A 26,623-nucleotide genomic window follows, 5' to 3' on the forward strand; every position below is an offset into this window, starting at 1 on the left:
TTTTTTAAAAAGGTAAGATAATTTACAAATTTGTATTTATGTAAATGTAGACATTTACAAATAGAAAATGAGTTATTGTTTCAGTTCTGGCTGTTTTCACAGGTGGACAGTGGTGAATTCCTGAATACTGTAAGGATAAAGAGATTGTCTTTTGGAAATTTTAGGTTTGCTGAAAGCATTTGAAATTGAATATTTTTAAAAACATAACCTAAACCTCTGGACTCTTCCAGTGATTTTTCTGTGGGGTTTTGAAGGATTGATCTCAGCACATCTGTTTTCCTTCCTTAATCCTTCTTGGGTGTCCTTCTTTCTTAAGCTACACTAACACTTTGAGTAGATGCCAAAATCTAGTGGAGGCTGCATGAAGTCCGGTGGAGGGAGCAGAAGACAGGAGTTGTCCTGAGAGCAGCTTGACCTGTCTATAGGTGATAAACTAAGTTGCGTGAGAGTAATTCTTGCACTTTTCATACTGCTGGGCAGCCCAGCCCCTTCTTACCTTAATATAGGGGTACGAAACATTTAGGTCAGTGAGAGCTGTTCAGGTGTCAGATGTAAAAGCACACCTGGTGTCCAGCAATGACACAGGAAAAAAACATGACAATAGCTCACAGAAATAAGGTTTGGAGCTTCCTGCACCCCTGGGTCAAAGCTCAACCCAGGCCTCCATTAGAAAGACCTTTTCTTACTATACTTCCATCTGAGGAAGGACTGATGGTGCTAATATTTGCATTAAAGCCATGCCTGGAGGCTGAGGGGCTGTTGTGCCAGGCACTGTCCAAAGCTGCAAAAATGTAATGTGGGTCTTCATGGGTTGTGTTCTGTGAATGCCCTTTGAAACCTGAGATTTGTGTTTTCATATGAAATTTGTGAAGCACAAATAATAAACACTAGTAATATGAAGACAGAAATACTTAGCATTTGCTTGTACTAATTAATATAATGCAGGTGGGATGGGGAGACTTTGTATTTTATTCAATGCAGCAGGGGGCTGATTGTCAAATGAGATTTTATTGTTTGGTATGAAACAACCCTGAATAATTCCATGCCTAGTTAATAAATGGGGCAACGTTATTTTGCAAGCACTGTTTACTTGAAGTAATTTAATTAAAATTTTTAAGAAAATTAATTTATAAAAATATTGTTCCATCAGAATCTTGGGGTAAAATTAAACTTTAATGTGGCTTCTTTTGTCATGGATGAAAGAGTGGAAAGGGGAGAAAGTCTATTACGTATATATAAAAATACATATGTTCTCACTCTCTTTCTTATTTTCTTTTATGTTGTTTTCTTTCCCTGCCATTCCATAGCAAAAGCATGAATAAATGTAAAAATGTAATATTAGAAAAAAAATTATTGGTGGTTATGGGATGAACAACTTTTATTTTTACTAAATCAGTTTAAAACCCATAATTCTGAAGTCCTATGCGAGCTACAGGACTCAAAAGGCACTGCCCTGGCTCTCCCTTTGCCTTTGCCCTGCGGAACAGCTGTGTAACATGTCATATTTAAGGCAAGTGGCTTCATCTTAAGAGTCTGCATGGACTCGCTGCTTTTCACAGAGGCAAGGTCCTGCTCGTCAGGCACTTCTGGCAGGACCAGAGCCCTTGGTCTCACTGATGCAGGGCAGCAGGTCGCTGGTGTCCAGGCCAGCTCACAGTCCATCACTACCCAGGGGGGCAGCCTGCTTCGCTGGGCTTGAGGGCTGCGGCTCTGCTGGGGGTGGCTGATGAGCCATGACTTGCTGCTGTAGCATGGCACACTTGTAGGTATTTTGAATGCATCTTTGGGTAAGTATTTAAAGTGCTTATGCAATACAGTGGTCAATATAGCAGTTCTTGTTCCCTTCTCTTAGAGCATTGCTTCTGTTTGCTTCTGTTCGTTCACCTGGCATCCTTTCTCATCATCTTCTAGAAAGCAGCAAGGGTCATTCTGACCTACTAAGTCTGTTTGTAGCTTATGGCAGAAACCATGTGGATTAATAGATCTAGATTGTCATTTTTACCATTGGGCTCAAGCTGTTAGAATTCCCTCTTAATATTTTTAATATACTTAGTTTCACCACAACCAGCGAGATTTTTTTTTTTCCTCCCTTCAAAAACAAGTCTTGTCTTAGCCAGGGGGATGGAGAGCAAGAAAACTCTACATTATGTTATTCAAATTCATTTTTAAAGTATCAAGGTTTTTCTGCCTTTGATAAGTTATTTTTGAAATACCTGGGAATATATAAAACCTGTTCCTAGGCAATGAAAAATGCTTTCTTCTTTTATTGTACTTTTTAAAGGAATTTTGCCTGATATGGAGAGTGTTTAAAAATAACTATTAAAGACTGTATTTTGGAAAAATATAAAACTCTATTTTATCCAAATAAGTAAAAAAAAAAAAGAGAGAGAGAAAAAGAGAAAACCAAAAAAAAACCAATCGGAACTTTGCAGATGCCCAGTAGGCTGGATACTTATTTTTTTCTTCTACAAAGATTTTGTTAGAACTCCTGCATTTTCCAGAATTTCTTTCCAATCTTTTAAATTGAAATGTCTTGACTTTGCATTTTTCCATAAGTTATCAAAGGTGGCTTTCTAGCTTTAAGCCAAAGTCTTTGACACGTGCAAGAGATGCAGTAACTTCTTGATTTGTTTTGTGCAAATTATGTTTTGTAATCTGTAAGCTTTTTTTAATATGTACACTATTTGGAAACATAAGGAGTCCTATTTTGTGTTTTTTAAATGTAATCATTACTTTTGGAGCTTTAACTTTCCTTGATGAGTCTTTGTTGTGAAGGAACTGCTTTGCCAATGTAACTTAGAGTATTGATAAATCCTTTCTTGAGTTCTGAAGTTAAAGGGAGAAATACATCCATATTTAACTAACAAAAACCACTTTTCCAAAGAGAGAAACAGATCCTTAAAACGTCCTCCTAATCTGAGGTAATTCCCTTCCCTTTACCAAACCTGCTAATTAGTAGTTTTTAGTCTGTCTCCCCTAATGTTGCTCATGAGCTTGGAGCTGTGACAGAGCAGTGTTCAGTACAGGCAGAACTGGTGATGGGCACTAAACCATTTGATCTTCCCTAGTTTTTGCTTTCTTTTGAGACAGCAGATGGAGAGTAGTCACCACCATGCAACTTGAGACAGACTCTGAAATGTGACTTTACTGAAGTTTAAAGTAAAAAAGCTTAATCTCAGATACAGCTCTTTAAATATTTATATATTAATACAAATTGCTTGAAAAGCAAGTTGTGGTCCCTGTAATTATTTCCTTCTGAGGTAGCAGGACTATGGACATAAGGAGGTAATGTATTGTGACAATGAGGGTATTAGCCTGTTTTATAGTGGAACTGATTCTGTTTTGAGTAAAATTAAGAGATTTCCCTCCCCCCCCCCCGCTCTCTTCTTGCAGGAGGAAAACTGTGGTCTTACGTCAGTAAGTTCTTAAACAGAAGTCCTGAAGAGAGCTTTGAAATTCCTGAACCCAGAACATCCAGTTCAACTAAAATTTACCTGGAGCAGCCAACACCAAGTCCTAAAGAAATCGGTAGCAGCACTGATTCCAGAGAAAGCTATGGGGAGAGCACGCTGAAGGTGGTCCCACTGAAGAGCAGCCTAACACCGAGCTCTCAAGATGACAGCAGCAACCAGGAAGATGGCCAAGAGAGTTCGAAGTGGATGGACTCAGGATCCAGCTCAGAAGAAGAGTGCACTACTAGTTATTTAACATTATGCAATGAATACGGGCAAGAAAAAATTGATTCTGGCTCTCTAAATGAGGAACCAGTGGTTAAACTGGAGAGCGAAGGTCTGAATACCAAAGAGAGAAGTTGCTTACAGAAGTGCAGTGTCATTGGCAGTGATAGCTTCACCTCTCAGGTTGCGTCTCAGGAACAAAAGCTTTTCATTGATGATGCTGAGTCAGAAATAGCTAGCCCTACTAGGATATTGGACTCATTAACTAAATCAAAGAACAGCCCCATGGAACTCTTCAGGATAGACAGCAAAGATAGCACTAGTGAGCTCCTGGGGCTTGATTTTGGAGAAAAATTATATAACCTGAAATCGGAACCTTTGAAGCCATTGTTTTCTGTCTCAGATCATGACAGAAGCTTGGATGCCCTAGACAACAAAATGGGTGTGAGACCTCATGACACCATAAGCAGGGGTTCAAATGACTCCGTGCCAGTTATCTCCTTTAAGGATGCTGCCTTTGATGATGTAAATAGCGTTGACGAAGGAAGGCCTGATCTCCTAATAAACTTACCCGGTATGTCTGATGAAACAGAAGAGGCAGCAGTGTCAAGGCCAACAAAGTTTACAAAAACTGATAGAGACATGTTGGAAGTAAAGTTATTAGAAACACCTGATGTCTTACAATTAAATAATTCTGCAGAGACATGCAAAGCGTTTGATCAAGAGCCAAATCGTGTGGCACCAGAAGTGGGTGATCCTTCCTGCGAGGAAGCAAATGGACAAAGTGGTGTCACTCAGGGAGCTCTTGGGACCCTCTTTACATCTGACCAAGAGGTAGGTAGTTCAGAAGACGGGGCTGTGTTTCAGGGGCTTGGACCCTGCTCCTTAAACGTGACAAGCAAAGAAGAAAGTTTATTTGTTTCCAACCCGCTCTCAGGTGCTCACGATGTTAGCTTGGATGGAGACATGTTAAGAAATGAAGCAGTGTTGCTGTTTTCTGATCAAACTGAAGACTTTGGGAAAGAGGAAACAGACTTGGCTTTGTTACCAGCAGCTGAAAGTAAAAAGACAACACCAAAGAGGGAAGACAAAATAGCAGTAGCAGGGGAGAAGGAGATACATCAAATTTTTCAGGACCTCGACGAAAGATTAGCGATAACCTCCAGGTTTTATATCCCAGAGGATTGCATTCAAAGATGGGCAGCTGAAATGGTTGTAGCCCTTGATGCTTTACATAGAGAAGGAATTGTGTGCCGCGATTTGAACCCAAACAACATCTTATTGAATGATAGAGGTCAGGAACTTTTGCAAATGCATTTCTTTTTATTCGCTGTTGCTTCCAATTAACTGAGTAGGCGTTTTATCTTGTAATTAGTATCTTCATTTCCTGTCTAGAGCTTCATTATCAGTGCAGCAAATTCACCCCCAGTAATAGCTTCTAGTACTTAATGATGCCATTATTCTTAATGATACTGTTTTTAGCTACAAAAGGAGTAATTACAGTTCACTTCTGCAGAAAATGGAAGGGAAAAATGTTTTGATTTCTCCTGTCGTTTTGTTTTTAGGACACATTCAGCTAACGTATTTTAGCAGGTGGAGGGAGGTTGAAGATTCCTGTGACAACGATGCCATAGAGAGAATGTACTGTGCCCCAGGTTAGAGCAATCACCTACAATGTTTCACTTGGAAAGTAGATTAGCAGCTTTCATTTTCTCACGGAGCCTCTATAGTATAGAGCTTGAGATCATGCAATATCTGAATTTTCTTTGCTTTTTCCTGAATGTCTTAAAAAGCTAGAGGGCTCATAACTGCTTTATTGTTGAAGTGTGGTGGTGGTTGTTAGATGATTTCCATAAAGTGTAATTGTATTGAATGTCTTGTTTAAGCAAATTTAAGGAATGTTTTGTTTTCTTGCAGTTATTTGCTATGTATGAGTACATCTTGATAACTGAAAAGAGCAAATACGGGAAAGGGCAGACTGAAAAGATGACACTAAGAGCCTTAAAAATACAAAAATTTATACATGCAAAGAACATGGGGGGAAAAAACCATAGCAGTTTGAAAAATACAACCCTAATAGGCTCAGAGATGCCTCTGACATTTTTGATGAGCTACAGTTGGCTTTGAAATAGTTTAGAGGGCTCTTTCTTAGAACTGCTTTCATCAATCATGAGGGTGATAAAATCAGTATCTCTTGGGTTTTTATAGTAAGGATGGCAATTGAAACCAAACCCTCCCTCTTTTGCCTTTTCCAAATTTATTTTCTGCTAATATAGTGGTCAAATGGTAGTGACAGCCAAAAATCAGGTGTTACTTATAATGTCATGTTTTAAAAATTTCATAGCTAGCTTAAAACCCCCTACTTTAAGAGTTGAAATGACTACTGAGAGGCTATTCAGATTTTCAGTTTCTTTTATTCTGAATTTGAAATACTGACATACTCTTTCTGCTGAGCGCATGGTCTGGTTAGACATTGCAACTTGGCATGCAGGTAGTCCTTAAACTCAGAAAAATTTCTGAAAGAAATGTGCTCATAAAAATTTATAGTAGGAGTTACCGCAGTGGAAGTTCTGAACTTAGTTTGGCATCAGGTGTTTATTCTGTGACTTAGTCCTGCAACTGAAGTACAATAAGGAACTGCTGTCTGTGAGTAAAGGTGGTAGGATCTCAACAAAAATTTGAATGCCAGCCTCTTGAGATAAATAGTAAATAAAATCTTTTCTATCCAGGTGCAAGTCAAAAGGGCAGGTATTACAGAAAAGAATTCTTTTTACCTATCAAAGCAAACCCAACACCTTCATTCTACCTTCACCCCACTTGAATTCAAGAACAAGAAAATTGGGAAATCCCAGCAACTCTTGTGATTGTTAAATAGAAGTGTGTCCTGGTTGCCAATTGCATGATGTCCTGTTAGAAAGAGGCATTTTCCTGCCTCCCTAACCCAGCCTTGTACAAAACGCTCCCTAGTTGAGTAGCAGCAAAGATGGAAGTGCAGTCTTTTCCCACCCTGTCATCATTAATGAGCTGTGAAAGTCAAAGCTTAATTTTTCTGTATTTTAATGAGGATCCAAAGAGAGGCTTTTTTTGCCCCTTAAGCCCCAACCAGCCAACTCCTGCAGTAATTAAGTGTTTAGGGAGCAGTTGAAATAATATTTAGAAGTCCCCAAATGCAAGAATAAAGTTTTCCTCACCATCATTATTTCCACCTCACAGCACAGGTGTGGTATCCATCCGGGCTCTTCTTGGTTAAGTTGCCCTCTCCTCTCCGCCCTCTCCGCCCTACCCCAAGCTGCAGTTTGTTTTGTGCATCTGTAACTGGCGAGCTACAAGATGAAGATTTGCAAATGCGAACAGATACATGCAAGATGGCTGAACTGATACTGCTCTATGATTCTTACTTTTCATACTTCTTGATCTTAATATTATCTCTGCAAAGTGTACTCTTATTTTAGTGTAGCTATTTTGTGCTAATTTTTGCGTAGGAGAGTCATACTTGGTATAACATAGCAGTACAGAATATATTTTGGAGCCAAGTGCCATTCTATTCTGAGCAATGATTTAATACCTGTACCTTCAATAATGGTGTATAGCTGAGTTCAAAGCAGCTTTCTTAGGTCTACTGCTGCTGGTAAATCTTGCTCTAGAGCTTTTGATCAGTATTAAAAAAATAATCATGTTAGTGGGCTTTCTTTAGGCTCCAGTGTTACAGAAAAAAACCCACCTTGTTTTGATGATTATTTTTAATTTTAAGGAGTATACCGTGTCCCTGGAACCCATGTCTCCCCTTTATCATGATAGCATTGCTCCTCAAGCTGCTTCGAGAAACTGACAAGTTCAGGGTTTTTTTTATTCTTTTTAAGTTGATTTTTAAAACTGATCATAATGTTTCTCACAGCTTGCCTTTTTCCTCCTGAAGGAAGGGCTGCAGTTTTGTAGAGGTGAACAAGTGATCTTCACAAAATTCATCAGATCTTATGATTTCTTATCATAATACAACACAGTGACTAAATAAAGTGACTCAAAGTGAGTCTTTATCTTGTTTTGAATTTTCCTGGTGTTTCCAGTATTGTGTGCTGTGTTGCCCTACCTCTGGGTATTCAGCCTTCCCTCTCCTTTTCTCTCCTAACTGAAGGATGCAGTGAAACTTGACTTGCCAAATTTTGTCTCCATGTGTTTAGCTTGGTGTGTGTTTTCATCAAGAGTTCAGGATAGAATAGGGTTTGAGTATGATAACTTGTATGTTATGTGATTTCAACATTTTGTTATTTAAATGCACTTGTTAAAAGTATGTAAAAAAGAAAAGATGTCTTTTATCAAAACAATGCCTTTTAGGGTCTGGTGTTGGAGACTGAGAACAGGTGATGAGTGTTGGGTTGCAGTTCTTTTTCTGCATTGATTTTTGAGGAGCAAATTTTGGAGGCAGAAAAGAGGATGAATGTGAAATTTAAACAGGTTGCAGGATATCTTCAATTTAAAATAGGTAGGAAATTGTATTGTAGAGTTATGTGAAAGATGTAAAAATGTATTTGAAAAGATTTTATCTTTTTAATTGATAAGGTTTCAGGTGTTACTTTTTTACAGCCCAAGTTATAAAGTGCTTAGCAGTGAAGTGCCTGAGGACATATTTAAAGTTTAAGTTGCTTTATCTGTTGAAAGAAAACATGGAGTCTAAATTCTACAGTTTATATATCAGAACCCAATTCCTGGAGGGGCTAGGAATGAAAATGTATTAATGTTGAAGCTTTTCAGACCCAGGGGAGAATAGAGGTCCAACTACGTGGAGCTTGCTTGTGGGATCTAGGATTTTGTATTTGAGGCTTTCGGTACCCCAAGTTGTAACCTGGTATTAAAGCAAAGCAAGGTAGTATTGGTACAGAAGTGGTGTTGAGGTCCTTGTCATGGTGAATAGCAAGGACTTGCTCAGCTCTTGTTATCCTATGAAAAGTGAAGAGGCAATGTGACTGCATATGTAGGAAAAAGATTATGCAGTGTATATTTAAAATAACAGAACAAATGCAAACATTATAAATGGAGAAGTGTCAAAAAGATGAGGGAAGAGAGAGTTTAAAAAGCTGCATACCATTCCCTGCTAGCAATATAATTAATTTTGTATGAAATAACAATTGTCATTTTATATCGTGCATAAATTAAAAGCAGAGCTAAATCTGTTGCAAGAAGTGGCACTTCTCCACTGTTGACAGCAGGTGGCATTGTACCATTAATGGATTTTGCTGTTGCACTTGCTGGCTCTAATTTACCTAACTTCACGTAAGAACTGGAGACGGAAGATGCGGTTTATTTGTAATGATTTGCATATCAAGAATTGTACTCGCAAGCTCAGAGTCGTGGTGTGTTACAGTGCTGTTGAATCTGTTGGTGAAGCTGGATAACTCTCTTTACTCCTACATAGTTCTACTCGATAAAAAAAAAGTTCATGCTGAACCAACTACCGCAACAACAAAGCTATCTGCAGATGCTTTAAAAGTAGCGCCTGTGCCTCACTTTGATTAATGGCCAAACTAAATCTTTGCTGTTCACCTATGATAAGTCAAATGTTGTTTCTCTAACCCACAAGGGAAATGATGGATTATAAATCATCTCCTATAAACTCAACACCACTTCAAGTAAAACTGTGGGGATTTTGGCCAAGAATAACCTATTTGCTTTTAAAGAAGACATTAAGCACTTGTAACTGAGAATTTCTGCTGTGTTAATATGGTTAAGGTGACTAATGTGAGGTTTATGTGGGTTTTTTCTTTAACTTTCCTCTTTACAGTAATTTTGTTTTCTGAATGTTTTAAAGTATGCTAATCAGCTGATGTCTGAATACAAAGTTATTAGCAGATCAGATGAGAATGATTCACTTCTGTTTAAACAGCCCTTTGCTCTCCATGCCCCCTGAGAACTCTTATCACATATTTGTCCAAAAAACCCCAGAAAAACTAACAAAAAATCCCTCGCATTATCCACCTGCCTGGTGGCTGATAGTATCAGCAATGTATCTCTTTATCTCTTGGTTAATGTGCCTTGGTATTCAGAAGGGGGGAAAATTCCAGTAACAGATTCAATTTACACGGACAGAAACTTGAGCAAATGCCAGCCTAGCAGGGGGGCCATTATTCTGCTCTATAAATAAGTTTAAAAAAGAAACAAACACACACACAAACCTGTGAATCAACATGTTTTGGTCTAATTGAGGGAAAAGGAAGATAGATGAATTTTGAAATGCAAATGATCACCTTCTGTTATTTAAGTATCAATTTTGTCAACTTTGTGATCTTAAATATAAAGAGTTGTTACCTTTTAAATTCAGTAATAATTATATTCCGTTCTTGATAGTCATGATTTTTAAAATCAAATTGGTGGCTTAAAAAAAAAAAGCCCCTTCATAGTATGCTTAATACCTGTGAGAAAGACAAAACTGTCTACAGCCACAGTCTGGTCAAGACTGTCTTCAACTGAAACAGAGTAAGTTAAGGATTTACTAATAAAGAGGAATCTTTTAGGTACTTTTTCAATCTAACCTGTGAAGTGTCATGTTGTAGAAGCAGCTTGCTGGTCTAACATCTTGTGTAAATATAACGTGTGAATGAGATGTTTTATTTACACTCTCCGAGTTCTCGTTCCAGCAGCAGGGATGTGTTCTGTCGCATCCCTGTAGTGTTTTCAGAGGATGAGATTTCAGAACTGGGCTGCCTTTGGAGTCTTTTTACTTTCTTGTCCAAACAATGAGTTTTCACCAGACTGTGTTTACTAAAAACTGGAGATTTGCTTTTTGAGATCGTAAAGCCAAAGGGAGCTTAACTTCATAGAAAATGTAAGTAAGAAACTGGCCATCAGTAATGCATCATATTATTCTGATGCTTTCATAAGCTGCATGCTATAATCAAGCCTTATTTACAGAAGCTAGCCTTCACAGAAGCCCTCACATAAATATATGGTATATTTGGTTTTATCTAACCTGCTACTAATTGTACACAATGCAAAACCTAAGCAAAAAGAAGGCTTTGTGGGTAAAGGATTTTGTTCCAAAAAACCCCAAAATGTTTCAGTGTGCTACCTGGTTTTCGTACTCCCAAATGAAGATGTCACCTCTGCTCTTAGACAATTGAAAATACAGATGCAAAGTGCAGCTGATAACCTAAAACATATGGCATGAAAATAAAAATTGCTAGGTTGCTATTATTAGACTATATGCTATAATTTTTATTTACTGAATAAGGAAAAAATGATTTGTCTCTGTTTATCAAATAGATATTTGATGCTGGAAAACCTGCATGTTATTTGTGTATGTGTTTTTCAGCAGGAGTTTGCAGGCACTCATTAAATCTGCTATTCTGTATTATAGTAATTTAATTTGAGTAGATTGTTTAAGAAGCAAAATAACTGTGGTAGATTAAAGTGCCATTGACCCTGAGAGGTGTCGAGGGGTGGGCTGGTCTCATGGTTATCGTGTAAGACTGGACTTCCTAGATTTTATCTCTGACTCTGTCCTAGCTTTTTGTGTGACATTAATGTCTCAGGATAATCCTAAAAAGGAAAGGAAAAACAGGGCAGGTGAATGAGCTTTGAGCAGCAGAGACAGAAGGATGGGCTAGCTTGATTTGAAAAGCCCTAGCGATAGGAAACAGGACTAAACATTTAACAGGAAAAATATTTGGCTGGCATGAATAACGAGGAAAGGTCTGGAGCTGCAGAAAGAGTACTGAGTATTGTGAAGCTGGGAATAACAACTTTAGAATAACCATTTGGAGTGGGACAGCTCTCCAAAGACATCTGAGTGTCCCACAGAAAACAATCACAACTCAGTGCTCCCAAAAGAGCAAGGTGTCATGAATCTGGAGTAGGTAATTGAAAGCACAGGTCTGGGAAGAGAATCAGGTGTATTCTGAAAATAATCTGATGTGGTTTGGCACTCAAGCTTGTTGTGAGTACACTACGTGTTTCAGGTGAAATGCATGTTCCTGTGGTTTTTTTGTAGACTCTAACCAGAATAAGCAGTACCGAAGCTGTTGATTTGTAAAAATCTGATATTTTAGTCTGGCTGACATAAAATCCAGTTAACTCTGGCAGAAACTGTAATTTACCGATGTGGTGTGGTTGGTTTTGGGTTTTATTTATTTTCTTTTTTAATTTTTTAATTAGCAGTATTATTAATATTACAGATGGGGCTAAAAATTGAAAATAGTATAGAAGATGCCTTTTGAAAATAAATGGAGCTAGCTGAAAGGTTAATTAGTGTTTGCTTTGTTTTGATAACAGAGCAGTAAAAGTTTCTTTGTCTCTTTTGTCACCTGATTATTTTAGAGGAAGTTTTAATTCCATCTTGGGCTGTTAAAAGGAAGAAAAAGCGCAGTTCCCTCTATTATTTTTTTTCTTTAGTGAGATGAGGAAATTTCTTCCAAAGAGGAACATAGATGCGCATATGTTTTTGAATACCTTTGAGATGAAACTTCCTATTTTCATACTCCATTTGATTTTAGCGGGTGCTTATTGGACTTGCCTCACTACTTTATTGTTTAAAGACCATGATAAACTTTTTATACTTAACTATAGATGGTTCAATACTGTGTTTTATAAATTGCTAAAGCATTTTAGGCAAAGCATTATGGCCAGATCGCTTGTGTGATGTGTTATTTAGTGACTGTATCTTACGATATCTTGGCTGACTGAGTCTGCCTAGAGTAAATTAGCTTGGACTCATTTTACTTGGCTCTCTGCAAATGCTTCTTTACACATATAGATATTAAAATATGATAAAATAGTAAGCTTTAAAAATTAAATGAGTGTAAGGTAAATAGAATTTCTGAAGCGACTCTAATGGCTTTTTTGTGCAACACTGTTTATCTTATTGGCCACAGAAGGTAAAAATATTGTGTCTGATGTTTTCAGGATGTTGGACAAGTCCATTTCCTCCTGAATGGTTTCAGACACCTGATGGTAGTTCAGATGGGTCTCCTTGTTTTCTTATGAGTGCAGAAACAGTACTTGAAGGTATGCTGTTTCTGCTTGAAACACGGGGTAAGGGAAGGGGCCTCCTCAGGTTTTGAAATCCTTATCAGTCCATCAAGAGTCAAATGGTTCCCTTCTTAATTCCAGGAAAACCACCTCAATGCAAAGCTCTTTCTGACTATTAGGTGTTTGGAGGATCAGTACTTCCTCATAGAGCGTATATTCTTGTGAGCTGACCTCAGATGCCTTTTTTTTTGGATGTTACAGTTTATCCTACACCTTTGTACTTGGTGATTCACAAGGCATCTGGTCTGAGCGGCACAGTGAATGTCTAAGTCCACCTTTAAGCCTGGCTTCTATTATGTTAACCACTGTTTGTGTGTGTTGGTGGGGAGGCCTTATTGTCAGCCCTGGAGGAAACTGAGAAAATGTTTGAGGTGTGGTAGTAAAAGCCTTTGAAATCCTTCAGCTTGAAGGGTATATTTCAGGTTAAGGCGATGTAAAAAGAATGAGAAAATCAGCCTTGGTGTTACGGTTAATAACTTTATCGAGGATGTGTGTTCAAGAGAGGTGAAGTTCTGCTTTTTTACTTTAGAATTGGCACTTCTGTTTAGAAATACAGAGCATTGTCAACTACGGCTCCTTTATCAGGAAGTAAGGTATTACTGTGTATAATGCAAATATTGAGATAAGTATGGAAACCATAAAGAAATGGCCTTTCAGTTGAGACCAGCTGCTCTGGAAGGAGGACAGTGCTGGGTAGTGATGGTGTTTACTTGTACCATCAGTCTCTAGCTGAACCTGATAGCGTTTTACAAATCTCCTTCCCTTCAGTTACCCCAATGGCTGCTGTTGAAATTGCTTCTGTGCAGGAATTCAGCACTGCTGTTGATATGTGCTACTTGGTGCTATATGTTGTATGAGCATGCATCGGCAAGGGGGAAAGAAGAAAGCTCTCCCTTTTACGGAAGTTGCAGTAAAGTTGGAAGAGCTGCTGATTTTTTTTTTTTTTTTTTCACCCTATTCTTTTTTCTCCAATTTAAAAGGATTTTGTGTTTGAGAATGATATGAATTTTTTTTTCTGCAAATTTTATACTGCTAGTCCTAGAAGCACCAACACCATTCACATGTGCACGCACATTTATGATTGTACAAATGTGGATAAGGTCCTTGATTTCAAGGTTCATGAAGTAAAGAATTGGCACAAATATCCCCATGTTATTCACTTAAGCTTATGGGTCGCTACCATTTGTTGTCTAAATTACTTTGCTGATGGATTGAGATGAAAATGTTTTCTTAGTGAAGGCAGATATTGTAGTTCAGATTTATTGCAATATTAAAGCTTTAAAAAAAGCATGTGCCCTGTGTGGTATATTACATTAGCTAGCTACTCTGTATCACTTGAAAGCACTTCATAATCTATAGTTTCTAAATTTTCCCATGATGTGTAGTCAAGATAAAATGCAATAATATTGATGTGATATCCTGAACTTATTATGATCAGCGTATTGCATCAGAAGTAATGTGACCTGTTTGAAGTAAGGGAATGTAAACAACACATGTTTATTTCTAGTACTCACAATGATTTTTTTCTTTTTTTTTTTTTTTAAGGAAAACATTTATTTTGATCTGAAGTAAGTAAACTTTGGGACCTAGGGAAAGCAGCAGGCAGGAAAGCAGACATTAGGGAATAGGAGAAAAGTTGAGCTAAAATTTAGTTTTTGTAAAAAAGGATACTCAGATGTTCCCCTCAGCTGAATGTTTCATTTTCTATTCTGTGTTGGTTCAGATGACTTGTCATGCAGTCTCTGCTGTGTGCATGAGAACCAGCCAGAGCCCTTCAGCCCAGGGGGAAGTCTGTGTTACTTGACTGTTCTCAATTTATCCCACTTGTGTCATTTTGGTCACGGTCAAAAGTGGATGGAAGAGTTCAGTGCTGCTCTCTTAAGAGATCTGCAGTGACATTTGTTTTACTTGGCATATATTGAAACTGTTCTTAACAGTTGAAAATATGAGCTCGGATTTTGGAGAAGTGGACTCCAGTTTACTTTTTGACTCTTACTCTTTGTCCATTTTCTTCATCAGTGAAGTAAGTGAGGTTACATCAACTTCCCATAATGAACAGTGTGTGATTCTGTGAAAGAAGGCAGTGTGACTTTGATGCTTCAGAGAACTGGATCAGTACCTGATTGACAACATAAAAGGAAATAATACCAAAACTCAGAAATTATTTTTTTTGTAATATTTCTTTTCCCTGTGCTCAGAATGATTTTTTTTTTTTTCACCTTTAGAATATTTTTTTTTTTATATTGGGCTGTAACTCAAGAGGCCCATCCCTGCTGAATGTCTTTGAGGAAGAATGGATTATCTCCTTTTGTGACATTATTCTAGCATTTAAGATGTGTCAATATGGGGAAGTTAACGGTAGTATAGGAACTGAGAAGACAGTAGTCAATTAACTCTTAGCTTTACTGTCCTCATTCTGGAGTAAGTGTGAAATTTAATTTAAAAATCGAAATCTTCATTTGTTTGGAAGAAAGCTCTCTTAGTCTAGAATATCCACAGGATTAAAGCCACATGGGAAAGAAAACTCTGCTCTAAAGAAGCCTAAAGTATTTGTTTTTAGATTTTACTTTCCATTTGTCCTATCTAGTTTTTGAGTGTACATTATTGGAACATACAGCACTAGGAAATCACAATCAGACTGGAAAGGCATTTCCATTCAGTAGCTTTCACTTGAGAGATGCTGTGAAAACCTTTCGCCAGCTGGTTCATGTGGAAAGGCCTGAGTTTGGGTTTTTCGTTTTTCTTTTTTGAAGGACAGTTACCTAGGAGGTCTGCCTTTCTAAAGGGATGTAAAATTAAATTGCAAGAACATATTTTGATTTTTACACAAATTCTCTCAATTTACTGTAATTTCAACTTTATCTGGATGCTTGCCTGGGATCTTAAAGCTTTTTAAAATGCATGTAATTATGCTGCTACAGTTCCTCATGTGGCTGCCATTATATCTTTGTAAAAGTTTCTCAATGCTAATAGAAGTATTAATCTGTAAGCAATGGAATAAATTCTCGTGTGTGGCACCCTTATAGTGATGTATTGGGCATTCAAACGCCATTAACTGTAATAAACTTTTCAATGTCAGGGATGTCCTACCTAAAGAAACAATGTCTGAGCCATCCTTCCTTATTGGTCTTGCAACAACAACCTCAGCCTAGTCCTATAAGGTGCTGAGCATCTTCCAGCTTGTGTGGCAGCTGCCCGAGGGGCAGCCCTCTGCACATCCCCATCCTCAGTGTGTGTGTGCATCTCTGCATCTGGGGAGGTCTGGGGCTACTGCCTTCCTTTCCCTGACCCCGGAGTGTGACTCATCTGTAGTTCTCCTTGGCCATGCTCATGCTAAGCTCCATAAAATGATGAGCAAGATTTTTCGAACATGCCACAATGCTTTTCACAGCAACAACTATGTGACTATATGCTAATTGTTGTCCTCTGCTGGGAAGCTAGTGTGGCTTTTGCCACCAAAGCTATTTTAGTGCAGCTTCTGCATTTTTTTGACAGTCAAAATGAAGATTTCATCTTCATTGCAATCTGTTTTTCTGCCTGTTTGAGAGCAGACAGTGTGGTGTGTTTGTATTTAATAAATTTTGTAGTTTAAAGCCTGAGTCAGTGAAGGCCAAGTTTTCTGCATGCATCATGCTATTGAAGATGTGAACGTGTATGGCAAGGGACTCTATAACTTCCGTCTCACCTCTCCGCTGTCTCATGTGCATGGACAGCAGTAAAAGAGTGTTGGGTGCTGGCTGGATACTGGGGAAAACAACTTTTTGTATCTAGGTACAATTTGGGCTGAGCTGTAGCCATACACAGTTGCTGGCTGTGGTTAGGCTATCCGAAGTAGATTTCTCCTCTCTGTCTGGTTCCCAACAGAAAAGAGGGTCTATTGTGACAAGCCTCCCATGATGATCCCAGCAAAGGGTGTGGGTTAGCCATGAGATGAATCCTGCCCTCTAAGACAAAATTAAGGGATGCAATAGACTATCATAACCGCCCTTGTGCTGCTTTTATGGATGCTTCAGGCCACTCTGGTCAGTCCAGCTCATCTGACCAGGGTAAATTCTTTAAATATGTTTTGCTTTACTGTCTGTCACTGCTACTGTACTGTTTTAGTCCAGTGTAGAAGAATCTTAACTCTAATGCCTACAAGTCTTGAAAATGCCTATGTATGCACCGAAAAGGCAAATTATGCATGAAATGTATAGTGTTGCTGTGTTTGAACAACGCAATCTGTAGGTGGCTAAAGGGCTAACTAAATTGCAGGCGTAATGAAAGCTCTGTGGTGTTTAGTATATGTTCTGTCAGCATTAAACAGTCACCTTGTAAATATATGTTAATTTTGAAGGTGTAACTGACCTTTTTAATATTAATTGAAATGTCTCGTGTTTAGAAGTTGGTGCTATCCTAGAAGAGACAGAAGCCTGCGACTGGTGGAGCCTGGGTGCCATTCTTTTTGAACTCCTTACCGGGAAGGTAGGGCTGGGGGCAAGTTAGTCAATAAAACTGATTCTTGGCCTGTAGTTTCTCACAAGTGGTGTTCTCAGTTGTGATTTCCTTGCTTGTCTTTCTCCAATGTGCTTTGCTGACCTGAGTACCCTCAATTTGTTTGGTCTGCATGGGACCAGAGAAACAAAACATGCTCAAGCTTCAGCAGAACAACTTGATAAAGCCATATCAAACTCAGGACTGAAAAAATAGACAAAAACCATGCTGTCCTCTTAACCACAGTGAAATCAAAGTTTTCTAACATTCCTTCTGTACATTTGAAAAATTTTTACCCTAATGGTTTCAGTATTGTTTCCTGGGACAGTGTAGAAGCCATATGTTGCTGTTACACATTAATTCAGTATTTTGAGACAAAGAGTGCCCAGCCAAATCGAACTGATGATTAGTTAACAGTTCTGCCCGAAGAAGCAAAGTCCACCAAATTCCCAGACTATTCAAGTTTGAGCAATAGAGCACAAGCACTAAGATGTAAGTGTTCAAAAACTGTGTCTCCAGGGGGACATCAGTGCCTGTAAACACTCCTCCCAGAATCAGTACTTCATACTAGGAGGCACTGAAGTTTGTTGTGTGTGTTAAATTGCATGTGTACTTAGGAGATAATCCAACACTACAAATCTTTAATAAATGTATCATCTGCCTGCTTTGATTTTTTAATTTATTTTTAAATTATTTTTTCTTCTCCAGACTCTGGTTGAGTGCCATCCAGCAGGAATAAACACTCACACTTCTTTGAGTATACCAGACCATGTATCAAAGGAGGCCAGATCACTGATTCAGCAGGTAACTGAGGGGAAAATTTGTTTTCTATAGGTACTCGTGTAGACTGGACAAATACTTATCTACCTAAGTTGTTCTGATGAAGTAAGTGTAAAAGAGAAAACTGCTGGTAGAAATGTGAATGGGTCTTTTGTCAGCACTGATGAATTTTGCCCAGCTGTCTTGTTACATCTGGAAACTTTGACTTGTGCTGCCAGGTGTCTCTGTAGAAAACTGGAGCGCTTTGCCATTTCTTCAGAGAATAAATTTGGTCAGTGCTTTGGAAACACCTGGGGGTGATGCATGAACGTTTTAGGAATTTTGCCCTAAGTGTTCATGGAAACATTTGTAATGAATTGAATTATACTAAAAAATGTTGATGGCAATTCAGCAAGATAGTTCTAAGTACTGTGAAACCTGTAACTCACTGATTAGAAGTTGTGACCTTGCTGTGGTTGAAAATCTGTAGCTGTCCTCCAGGAAGCCTTCTGGATGCCATTTTTTAAGAAAAGTACTTTAAATTGTGAATACAATGACTTTTGTAATAAGATAACTGGACAAAAGGTGGAGTAGGAAACCTTAAAATATACTGATACACTGTTTTCAACCTAATGGGAATAGTATTGACTGCTGGTTTTAGTTTACTCTTAGCTTTAGTTAGTCAATACTGAGAGAATAACCTTGTAGTACGGGGTCCTGAATTTCAGGTAATGCTATTTTCCTTCTAGTTAATTTTGACCTAACTGAGGAAGTGGAGCCTTGATCTGACCTATTCCACTTGAGTAGAATAAGTGATATGTGTGAACTGTGTTGTTTGGCTTTGAAGAGTATGTTGCTAGTGGATGCATAAATAGACATCACTTAAATGTAGATTTGAACAGAGCAGTGTGGAAAAAGTAGTTCTTGAAGAAAACAAAGGAAACAGATTTTGAAAATTCAGTGAGTCAAAAGACCCGGTGACAGGTTGATTTCTGTGCCATTACTGTGAAACGATTAATGGAAATGGAACTAGATGTTTGGACCCCCTATTTTGACTAGGTGACATGAAGGTGACTGTGCCTGTGTGTTTCTGGCAAAGGTAGAAAAGGAAGTGACTAGAGAAAAGTCCCATTTTTGTATAGTCTGTATTTATATTGTTAGATGGTAGCAAATGGTTACCCTCACCCACAGGTGCTACAGGACCCAAATAGCTAAGGGAAAGCAAAACCACACTTCATGAAGGGAATTCCTCCCATTAAGACTAGAAGTGAAGACAAATGAAGTTGTCCATTCCACTTCTCCCTGCCAATGTAGGATTGTTCTTCACTGCAGACTAATGTCTTTCCTATTTGCAAATATGCCAGAGTGTCTCTTCTGCCACTTGCGGTTTAAGTGGCCAATATATCTCTGCCACTTGCATATATATTACAAGGCCGTATCTGTTCAGAGAACAGTCACCCCAGTGCCTGTTAGGTTATAAGCCTTCTGGTGTAGGGTGGTGACTTATTTGGTGGAGGTTTGGCTATATGAGCTAGTAAATCACATTTTGTTGTGTGACTGTCCAAGGAAGCTGCCATTCATTGTTGAGGAAGCCTTGTCAGGAAAAGGAAGAAAGCTCTCTTGGCATGGATATCAATTTGTCATTGCGACTTTCCTTCCCCCTACTGCCAAGGGTAAACAGGTCAAAGCATCACAGAATGACTCTCTGGGTTCAGTGCTCAGCTATACAGAAAACTGTGTTAGACGCTGTCTCCTGCTGTGGCTTCCAGTGCAGGTGACTTCATTGTAAACACCTCCTTCATTTAGCCAGCTTCTCAGAAAACAGAGATCTAATTATTTCTGGTGAAAGATGACGTTGCTATTTTTTATGTTGGTTTGGTATTTTGCACCCAGTATTTTTTTCAGGCGTGTTTGGGCTTTACTACGAACAAAATATGCAACGTGACTTTTCAGTAGGTATCTATTGCAGTTTGTATTGCATCTGCTGTCTAAGATTAAAGTTCTTCTGGAAGGACAAACTCCAGTAAAATGAGTGTCCATGCTTACTTTCCTCCTGCTGGTGCTGACTGTATTTCAGCAGAAGGCAGAGACACCCTGGCTGCATCTGTTTCTGCTGGCTTGTGGATGATACCAGAGCAGCACTGTTCACTGTCACTGAGCTACCTTTACTATGTGACATTATGACTGCAAATAGCAGAGCCATCTTAAAATGTGTAAATTCCTGTGTTTATGGATGTAGACTCACTTAGATGTTGAGTGCATTCAGATATGAATACACATTGTTCCATGTGACAACTGGGAGAAGTTATCCTATTAGCTGTTGCAGAAAAAGCAAGAAAGAAACCATGCCTTTGTACTGGCTGTAATTGAATAGAGTATAAACAGTTCTCTAAAACTGCAATATTTTTGTGTGTCTGTGTTAGTCTCTTTGGAGTATTACCTTTGCATTCCCTTTTATATGGATTGGTATTTTTAAATAGATGTAAATATTGTGATTTCCTTTTCACATGAATTCAGCATGTGATGTACAACTAAAAAGCAAACGAGGTGCTGAATTTTGGGAAATTTCCATGAAGCCATTACACTGTTTTGTTTCTTTCACTGGGGTTTTGATTTTTCACTTTTAGTCCATTTGTAGGACTCTTTAAAACTTTTTTTTATTTTTTTTTTAGGAAATAGAGAACTGGCTGTAATATCCTGGTATTTTAGGACCGACTCACAGTTTATGAAACGGAAAGTTACAGACCACTGTCCTCGATGTAGCTGTAATGCAGTGGTGTGAGCAAAGGTTAACATGAAGCAAACGCAGTGTCCAGAGTTCTACCGATGCAGGCTCTGGCTGCTGCTCTTTTTCTCTCTTTTTTTTTTTTTTTTTTTTTTTTTTTTAAATGAGGTTACACTTAAAATGAAGTCCCAATGTGCAGTGCTTCAGGGAATTGCATGCTGTGATCAGTAGTCTCTGAAGACTGTAACACTGAGACTCAAGGAAAGGAGAGTCTTCTTCCATTTACTGGATTTTAGGAATTTCAAGTATGCTTTCGCACTCTTGAAAGTAATTCATAGAGCAGGAAAACGGTAGGATGTCCCTTACCTTAGACCTTTCTGGAACTTTTAAGCAGTTGTTTTTGTTCTTACTCACTGAATCATATATATATATTTTTCTTTTTATATCAAGCTTTTGCAGTTTAATCCTGCGGAACGTCTTGGTGCTGGCGTTGCTGGTGTTGAAGACATCAAATCTCATCCATTTTTTGCCCTTATAGAATGGGCAGATCTGCTGAGATGAGAGATGATGCATGCCCTCTGAACAAACTCAGGTCAAGTGGACAAGTTTCTGTGGCAGAGAAGCACCCTGACTTGCTTCCTTTGGATGTCCCAAACCGTTTGGACGTGATGACTAAAGGGCGCTGGAGCAATCAGGGCAGAAGTTGAACACTTTTAACAGGAATCACTGGTTGTACAGGGTGCTAGCTTATTTTTACGGCAAGTGGTTGCTATGTGTGTGTAAGTCTTTTCACCAAAGTGTGGTTTGTGATGAAACTCCTGGGCCAGCATGTTTAGCACTGCCAGCTTGTCAACTAAGTAGAAACAGGAATGTGCTCCTGGTGCTTTGTCTGATGGTGGAAGTGTCTTCTAGACTGTGCCATTTGAAAGTATCTTTTATAGTGTCAGTAGACCATTTCCCTATGCTAAGTGCAGCGCTGGGGGTGTGGGGGGAGGAAGGAGCAAATAATTTATTAGTGGTATATGCAGAATAAAATACTAAAATGCTTTATGCAAAACTTGACACGTTAAAAATAATATATCCATTAAAAATTAAGAAAGCTGTTGCATAATACTGTGGAATGTGTCTTGAAAATGGCATATCATTTCCCACTGTGGAAAGAGCATATAAAAGGCAAATAATGCTGTCAAATGTTGTACTTTGTTGGCTGGCAATGTCTGTTTAAAACTTTTGACTTCGTTGTATTTGATGAGCTACATGTTAAAGTCACTACAGAAGGGGAAATCTTGTTTTCCTCAGCCGGATAAACACTGCTTTAGCACTCTAATAAGGAGCAAGAAAACATAATGCTAAATAAATGTATAGATTAAAAAAGGAAAAACTCTTCTCTCATCACTGCAGCCACCACTTTATCACTTAATGATCTTTACTTCCTCTAAGTGTCCTATTTTTAGCTGCTACTTCAGGAAAAAACCTTTCTGCTTGTGCTCTTCTGCTCGAGGAAGCTTCTGAACTCTCCTGTTTGTTAATAGTCTTAATAAATCAAAGAAAGCCTTCACCCACTCCGCTGCTCGAACAGGAAGAAGCCTGGGATTTGCTCATGCCAAATGACTAAGTGACATCTCTGAGCAAACCCTAGTGGGTAAGACTTGGGCGTGGGCCAATTAACTGACCTGTTTGTTTATTAGAAAGATCTGGAGAATGGGAGAAGAATATAAGACATGCAGAATATTTTGTTGTGTGCTGCTGTTGCTGCTAAGCAGCCATGCTTGTATGGGTTCCTGACGTACAAATGCTGTACGCTGTGATGCTTGTACAGATTATGGATCTGTGGTTTTTTTCCTAAATGTTCTCTTCGCTCTCACTCCTTTCTTTTTTTTCTTTTTCTTCTTCTCCCCAGCTTTATCCGGAGAACAAAGGGCAAATTCCTTTGGGAAAGTGAGGTGACAGCAATGATTATTGAATTTACAACTCAAAAAAAAAAAGTATCCCTCCATTTGTATTTTAGCAGTGTATTTTATGGGCACTCCCAAAAGTGCATCTGCACAGTCTCCATCTGTTAGACACCAGGTCGGTGTATTCAAATACAGTGGAAAAGGAAAATGCTTCACTTAAACAAAGGAAATCTGGAAACTTTTTTTTTCCTTTTCAAATTATTCCACTCCCCTCCTTTTTTTTTTTTTTTTTTTTTTTCTTCCCTTTCTTGTGATCACCAGGCCAGCAGAGGGGCTGTAACAACACTGCAGGTTGTAACCAGGTCACTAGTATCACTGCCTACGGAGCGCTGTCCAAGATTACATCACTCTCAGAAACTGTGTTTCAACCTACCACCCTCTGGCTTCATAACAGGAACTCCCTCAGGTGAGCCACAGGAACAACTTCCTGCGCCGAGCGGGTCGGAAATCTCTAATGCGGAGACCAAGCTGATCCAGAGCTTCCTTCCAGCACTGCCCTGGCTGTGACTTTGGAGAGGGCTCGTTGCTCAAGGGAAGCCTCCCTTCCCTCAGCCACCTGACTCTATTCCTGGGGCTCTCTAGCCTGGGCACCAGATAATGTCGTTGCCCATGTTGATCTGTCCCATTGCATTTGCCTGGCAATAACTGTAAAAAATATATTTTCCACGTTACTTTAAAATGCTCTCTTGTTCAGGTTGTGCCCATGTGCCAATTGCAAGTAAAGGCAGGATAAGATAGCACAGGAGCACAAGCTGGTTTCTGTGAGCAGCAGCAGGAGAACGCTTTTCTAGCAGAAACCAGATGACTAGTCACTCTCACGGCAAAGCATTTGGTTCAGTTAACGGCACTAAAATATTTCTTTTCCAAGTGTGTTTGTAGTGAGGAATCTAGATCACAGAGACTAGAAGGAATGGGGCACTTGACAAGACAGCTTACCAGAAATGAGCCTTTGAGATGCTACAGGTTTTCGTTAACCCTACCACTGACTCAGATAATGGTTTTGCTAAAGAAGGCAGAGTCTGGAGTTAATTGCACAAAGAAATCCTGCTTCTATCTTTTTTTTTCCCCTTTAACATGTATTATGTTGTATTGGTGTTTACATGTATTTCTTTAATAAACAAAACCTTTCAAGCCTAATTCAGACCTTGGGTTTCTGTACTTTACATTTAGTTCTTGAAGACAATCCTTCCTACCTAATCAGGGCTTTTTTTGTCGTTGGCTTTTATGACTTGAAATATTCTAGATATCTACTTTTTGGTGCCTCTTATGAAGCCCTATGGTGCACATCTCTCTCGCTGAGTGTTCAGTAGTACAAAGTCCATTCCACCTTTCTTCTGTTACACCTAATGGCTGATAGCAAAACAAATCAGTGCCATTTTGTTCACAGGAATTAGAGTCTATGTAAAACACAGCAAAATAAACCTATAGATTTTCCTATTCTGTGGGCAGGTAAGGCAAATAACACACTTAGGACATCTCAAAGTGATAATTCATTTCACCCTGCTGAACCACTGTAATGTTTTTTGTGTCCTACCAATAAAAATGGGGAGACAAAGTGTTTGAAGGCTTGCACTGGATAGAATTGCTGTGAGGTGAGCCAGGGCCCCTGCCCAGACCTATGGAAGGAATTGTATCTCATGAAATACAAGGGGCATAACTTTGTTCGCTTTTAATGGCTGTATTCACAGCTTCTGTGCTTGTAGCACAGCTCCTATATCTCCTGTGAAAATCACCTCTCAGACAGCAGTCACTGTCACACTGACTCTCTGCGCACCTTTGGGATGCTGAGTCGGCAGGGTTACCTGCGCCGGAACATCCACCCGGCTCCTCTCTCCAGTGCTAAACCTGTTCCTTGGTGCGTCCCCGCAGCGAAGGGCACTGGGATGAAGAAGGCTGGGGAGGTCAGACTTCTCTAAATGAAGCACTCAGCATAACAAGGTACAGGGAAGTGCGAAGTAAACCACTACGGGATTTTTTTTTTTTTTGAGTGTGGTGTCATTTGTTTTCTCAAGGACACTGAGTAGGAAGCTGGAGAAACAGAAACTTCCTCTCTGGTGAGATTTATGGTAGGGATTTTAGCAATAAAATGAAAAAGTACATTTGTTGATTTCTTTGGGTTTGTGCTTTCCATGCGGGCTCTGCTGTGAGCTGCGCACTCTGGTTCCCGGCTGCTGCCTGGCCCTGTGCTCTGCACGAGGCAGCCTTTCCCTGGGCCCCCGCGTGTGCCGGCGAGCCAGCCTGCAGCCTGGTCTGTCTGTGGCGGGGCACCCCAGAGTCCCCTTCCAGTCACAAACATCTGCAGCTGAAGATCCCCTCTTGCAGCTGCCCCTCAGCTCTGTGTGTCTAATGAGTCGCGCATAGCTTTCATATCAGACCCCACAGCTTTTTTGCAGAGTCTAAGAAGTTGCATGGACAGGATTTCTTTGTCTCTCTGCAGCAGCAGCCTGTTAAATGCTGCCCCTTCCCTTGCCTCAGCGGCCTGTTCCCTCAGGACTGCCTGTCCTGGCTGCATGGCATCTTTGGGGTACGGTCTGAGATGCTGCCGGAGAGGCCCTTTGTGTGACCAGTGCCTCTTGTTTCCTTCCACCATGCTTCTGCCTGGCAGGCTCCTGTGCAGCGCGGTGGGCTGGACCTTCTGGAGGCTCTCACTCTGCAGAGGTACATGACACCATGTATGTTATCGGTCATTGTTTAGCGCGTGCCCACCAACAAATGGCAGGCTGGGGCGTAGCGAGGACCAGACCAGGCCTGCGCCTTTGGCCACCGTGAGTGCCTAAGGACTTTCTGTATGATCTTGCCTCCAGGGCTGGACCCTGTGAGGGTGTTGCACCATGGTGCTGCAGGAGGACAAGCACCCCTGCAAGGTCATGAGGCTGGGACACAGCTACCGCTTATGCGATTGCGAGTGGGGGCCAGGGGGTGAGATGGGGGAGTGAGGGACTTGGCCGAACAGCAGCGGGGATGCTGGCAGCCACAGTGGGGGGACAGGGTGTGCATGAGAGGCCCAGGGCAGAGTGCCTTGTGCATCTCCAGCTGCAGTTTGGGAGGGCGTGGCAGAGCCAACTCCTAGAGGAGGAACAAGAGTTGATTAAAAGGTGCTAAGCAGCTGCTGCTGGCAGCAGTGGTTTAGACTGGTAGCACACAGCCATCTCCTGCACTGCGGGGCTGGTGGAGGACTGGTTGCTGCCTGAGCCATCTGCAGGAACAGAGCCGAGGAGCCCTGGCCCAAAGGTGAGGTGTCCTCAAGAAAATCCCAACTTCTGGGTGGTAAAGTGGTGGAAGTGGTCCCACCTCCTGCTTGCGCTGTGCAATGAAATCTGCGCCCCTGCTGCGAGGCAGAGGAGGCTAATCAGGGCGCAGCAGAGAGGATGCTCCAGACTCCCGGCAACGGGTGACAGCTTAATGCGCTGCCCCAACAGGACCCCACCGCCTCTTGGCAGACCAGAGGCTCTCCTTCTCCAAAGGCAGCGCTGACTCCATCTTCTTGGCCCAGGGACTCATCAGGAGGGATTAGAGCTGCTGCTGGAGGGCTGCAATGGCACCGTGATGGCAGGAGGGCTGGGGAAGTGTGCAACGCTGGGCAGCAGGGAATTAGCGTCCTCTTGGGAAGGCTGCAGGCGGTCGCCTTGATGCTTCGCTGCTGTGATTCTAAGGTTGGCAAGTTTGGAAAAAGTCCTTCTGGGGGCAGTAAGCTAGACAAGCCAATTGGCAAGTGGTGAAGCTGGATAAAGATGGGCCAGCCAGGAAAAGAGCAGATGTTGCAGGGGTCAGTGATCCTCCTCAGCAAAGCCTTACTAGCCTTGTTTTGCTTTGCCTTGGAGACAGAGACGTTTTGCCTCAGTACAACCTTACCTCTACCATTTTCTCCCATTCCCTTCCATGAGCTGAGCCATTTATCCCCAGGGTATTTTCTAGGTTTGCCTCCATGTCTCCATCCATGTCCTATGTTACATCCTTCAGCCCCACTCACAGACTATCTTGCCCTTTCTGTGCCTTTGGTTCTGAAATGTTGCCCC

The 26,623-nt window shown here is 40.2% G+C and overlaps 1 protein-coding gene across 9 annotated transcripts in view; it reads left to right on the forward strand.

Annotated features, from left to right (window-relative positions):
* The window catches only part of RPS6KC1 (ribosomal protein S6 kinase C1), a 90,513-nt gene extending 66,769 nt beyond the window's left edge, over nucleotides 1-23,744 (forward strand). For 7 of the 9 annotated variants that reach the window (XM_074863689.1, XM_074863690.1, XM_074863691.1 and 4 more), the window contains 5 exons: nucleotides 3,394-4,971; nucleotides 5,243-5,332; nucleotides 17,077-17,159; nucleotides 17,877-17,972; nucleotides 21,103-23,744. In XM_074863689.1, the coding sequence (XP_074719790.1) occupies nucleotides 3,394-4,971; nucleotides 5,243-5,332; nucleotides 17,077-17,159; nucleotides 17,877-17,972; nucleotides 21,103-21,213 (1,958 nt within the window). In that variant the 3' untranslated portion in view covers nucleotides 21,214-23,744. Of the gene's footprint in view, nucleotides 1-3,393; nucleotides 4,972-5,242; nucleotides 5,333-17,076; nucleotides 17,160-17,876; nucleotides 17,973-20,599; nucleotides 21,076-21,102 lie in introns of those variants that run through there. The other 2 variants (XM_074863693.1, XM_074863694.1) reach the window with 2 other exon arrangements.
* The last annotated feature ends 2,879 nt before the right edge of the window (nucleotides 23,745-26,623 follow it).

Source organism: Strix uralensis, chromosome 3 (genome assembly GCF_047716275.1).
Source record: "Strix uralensis isolate ZFMK-TIS-50842 chromosome 3, bStrUra1, whole genome shotgun sequence".
Taxonomy (NCBI): Eukaryota; Metazoa; Chordata; class Aves; order Strigiformes; family Strigidae; genus Strix; species Strix uralensis.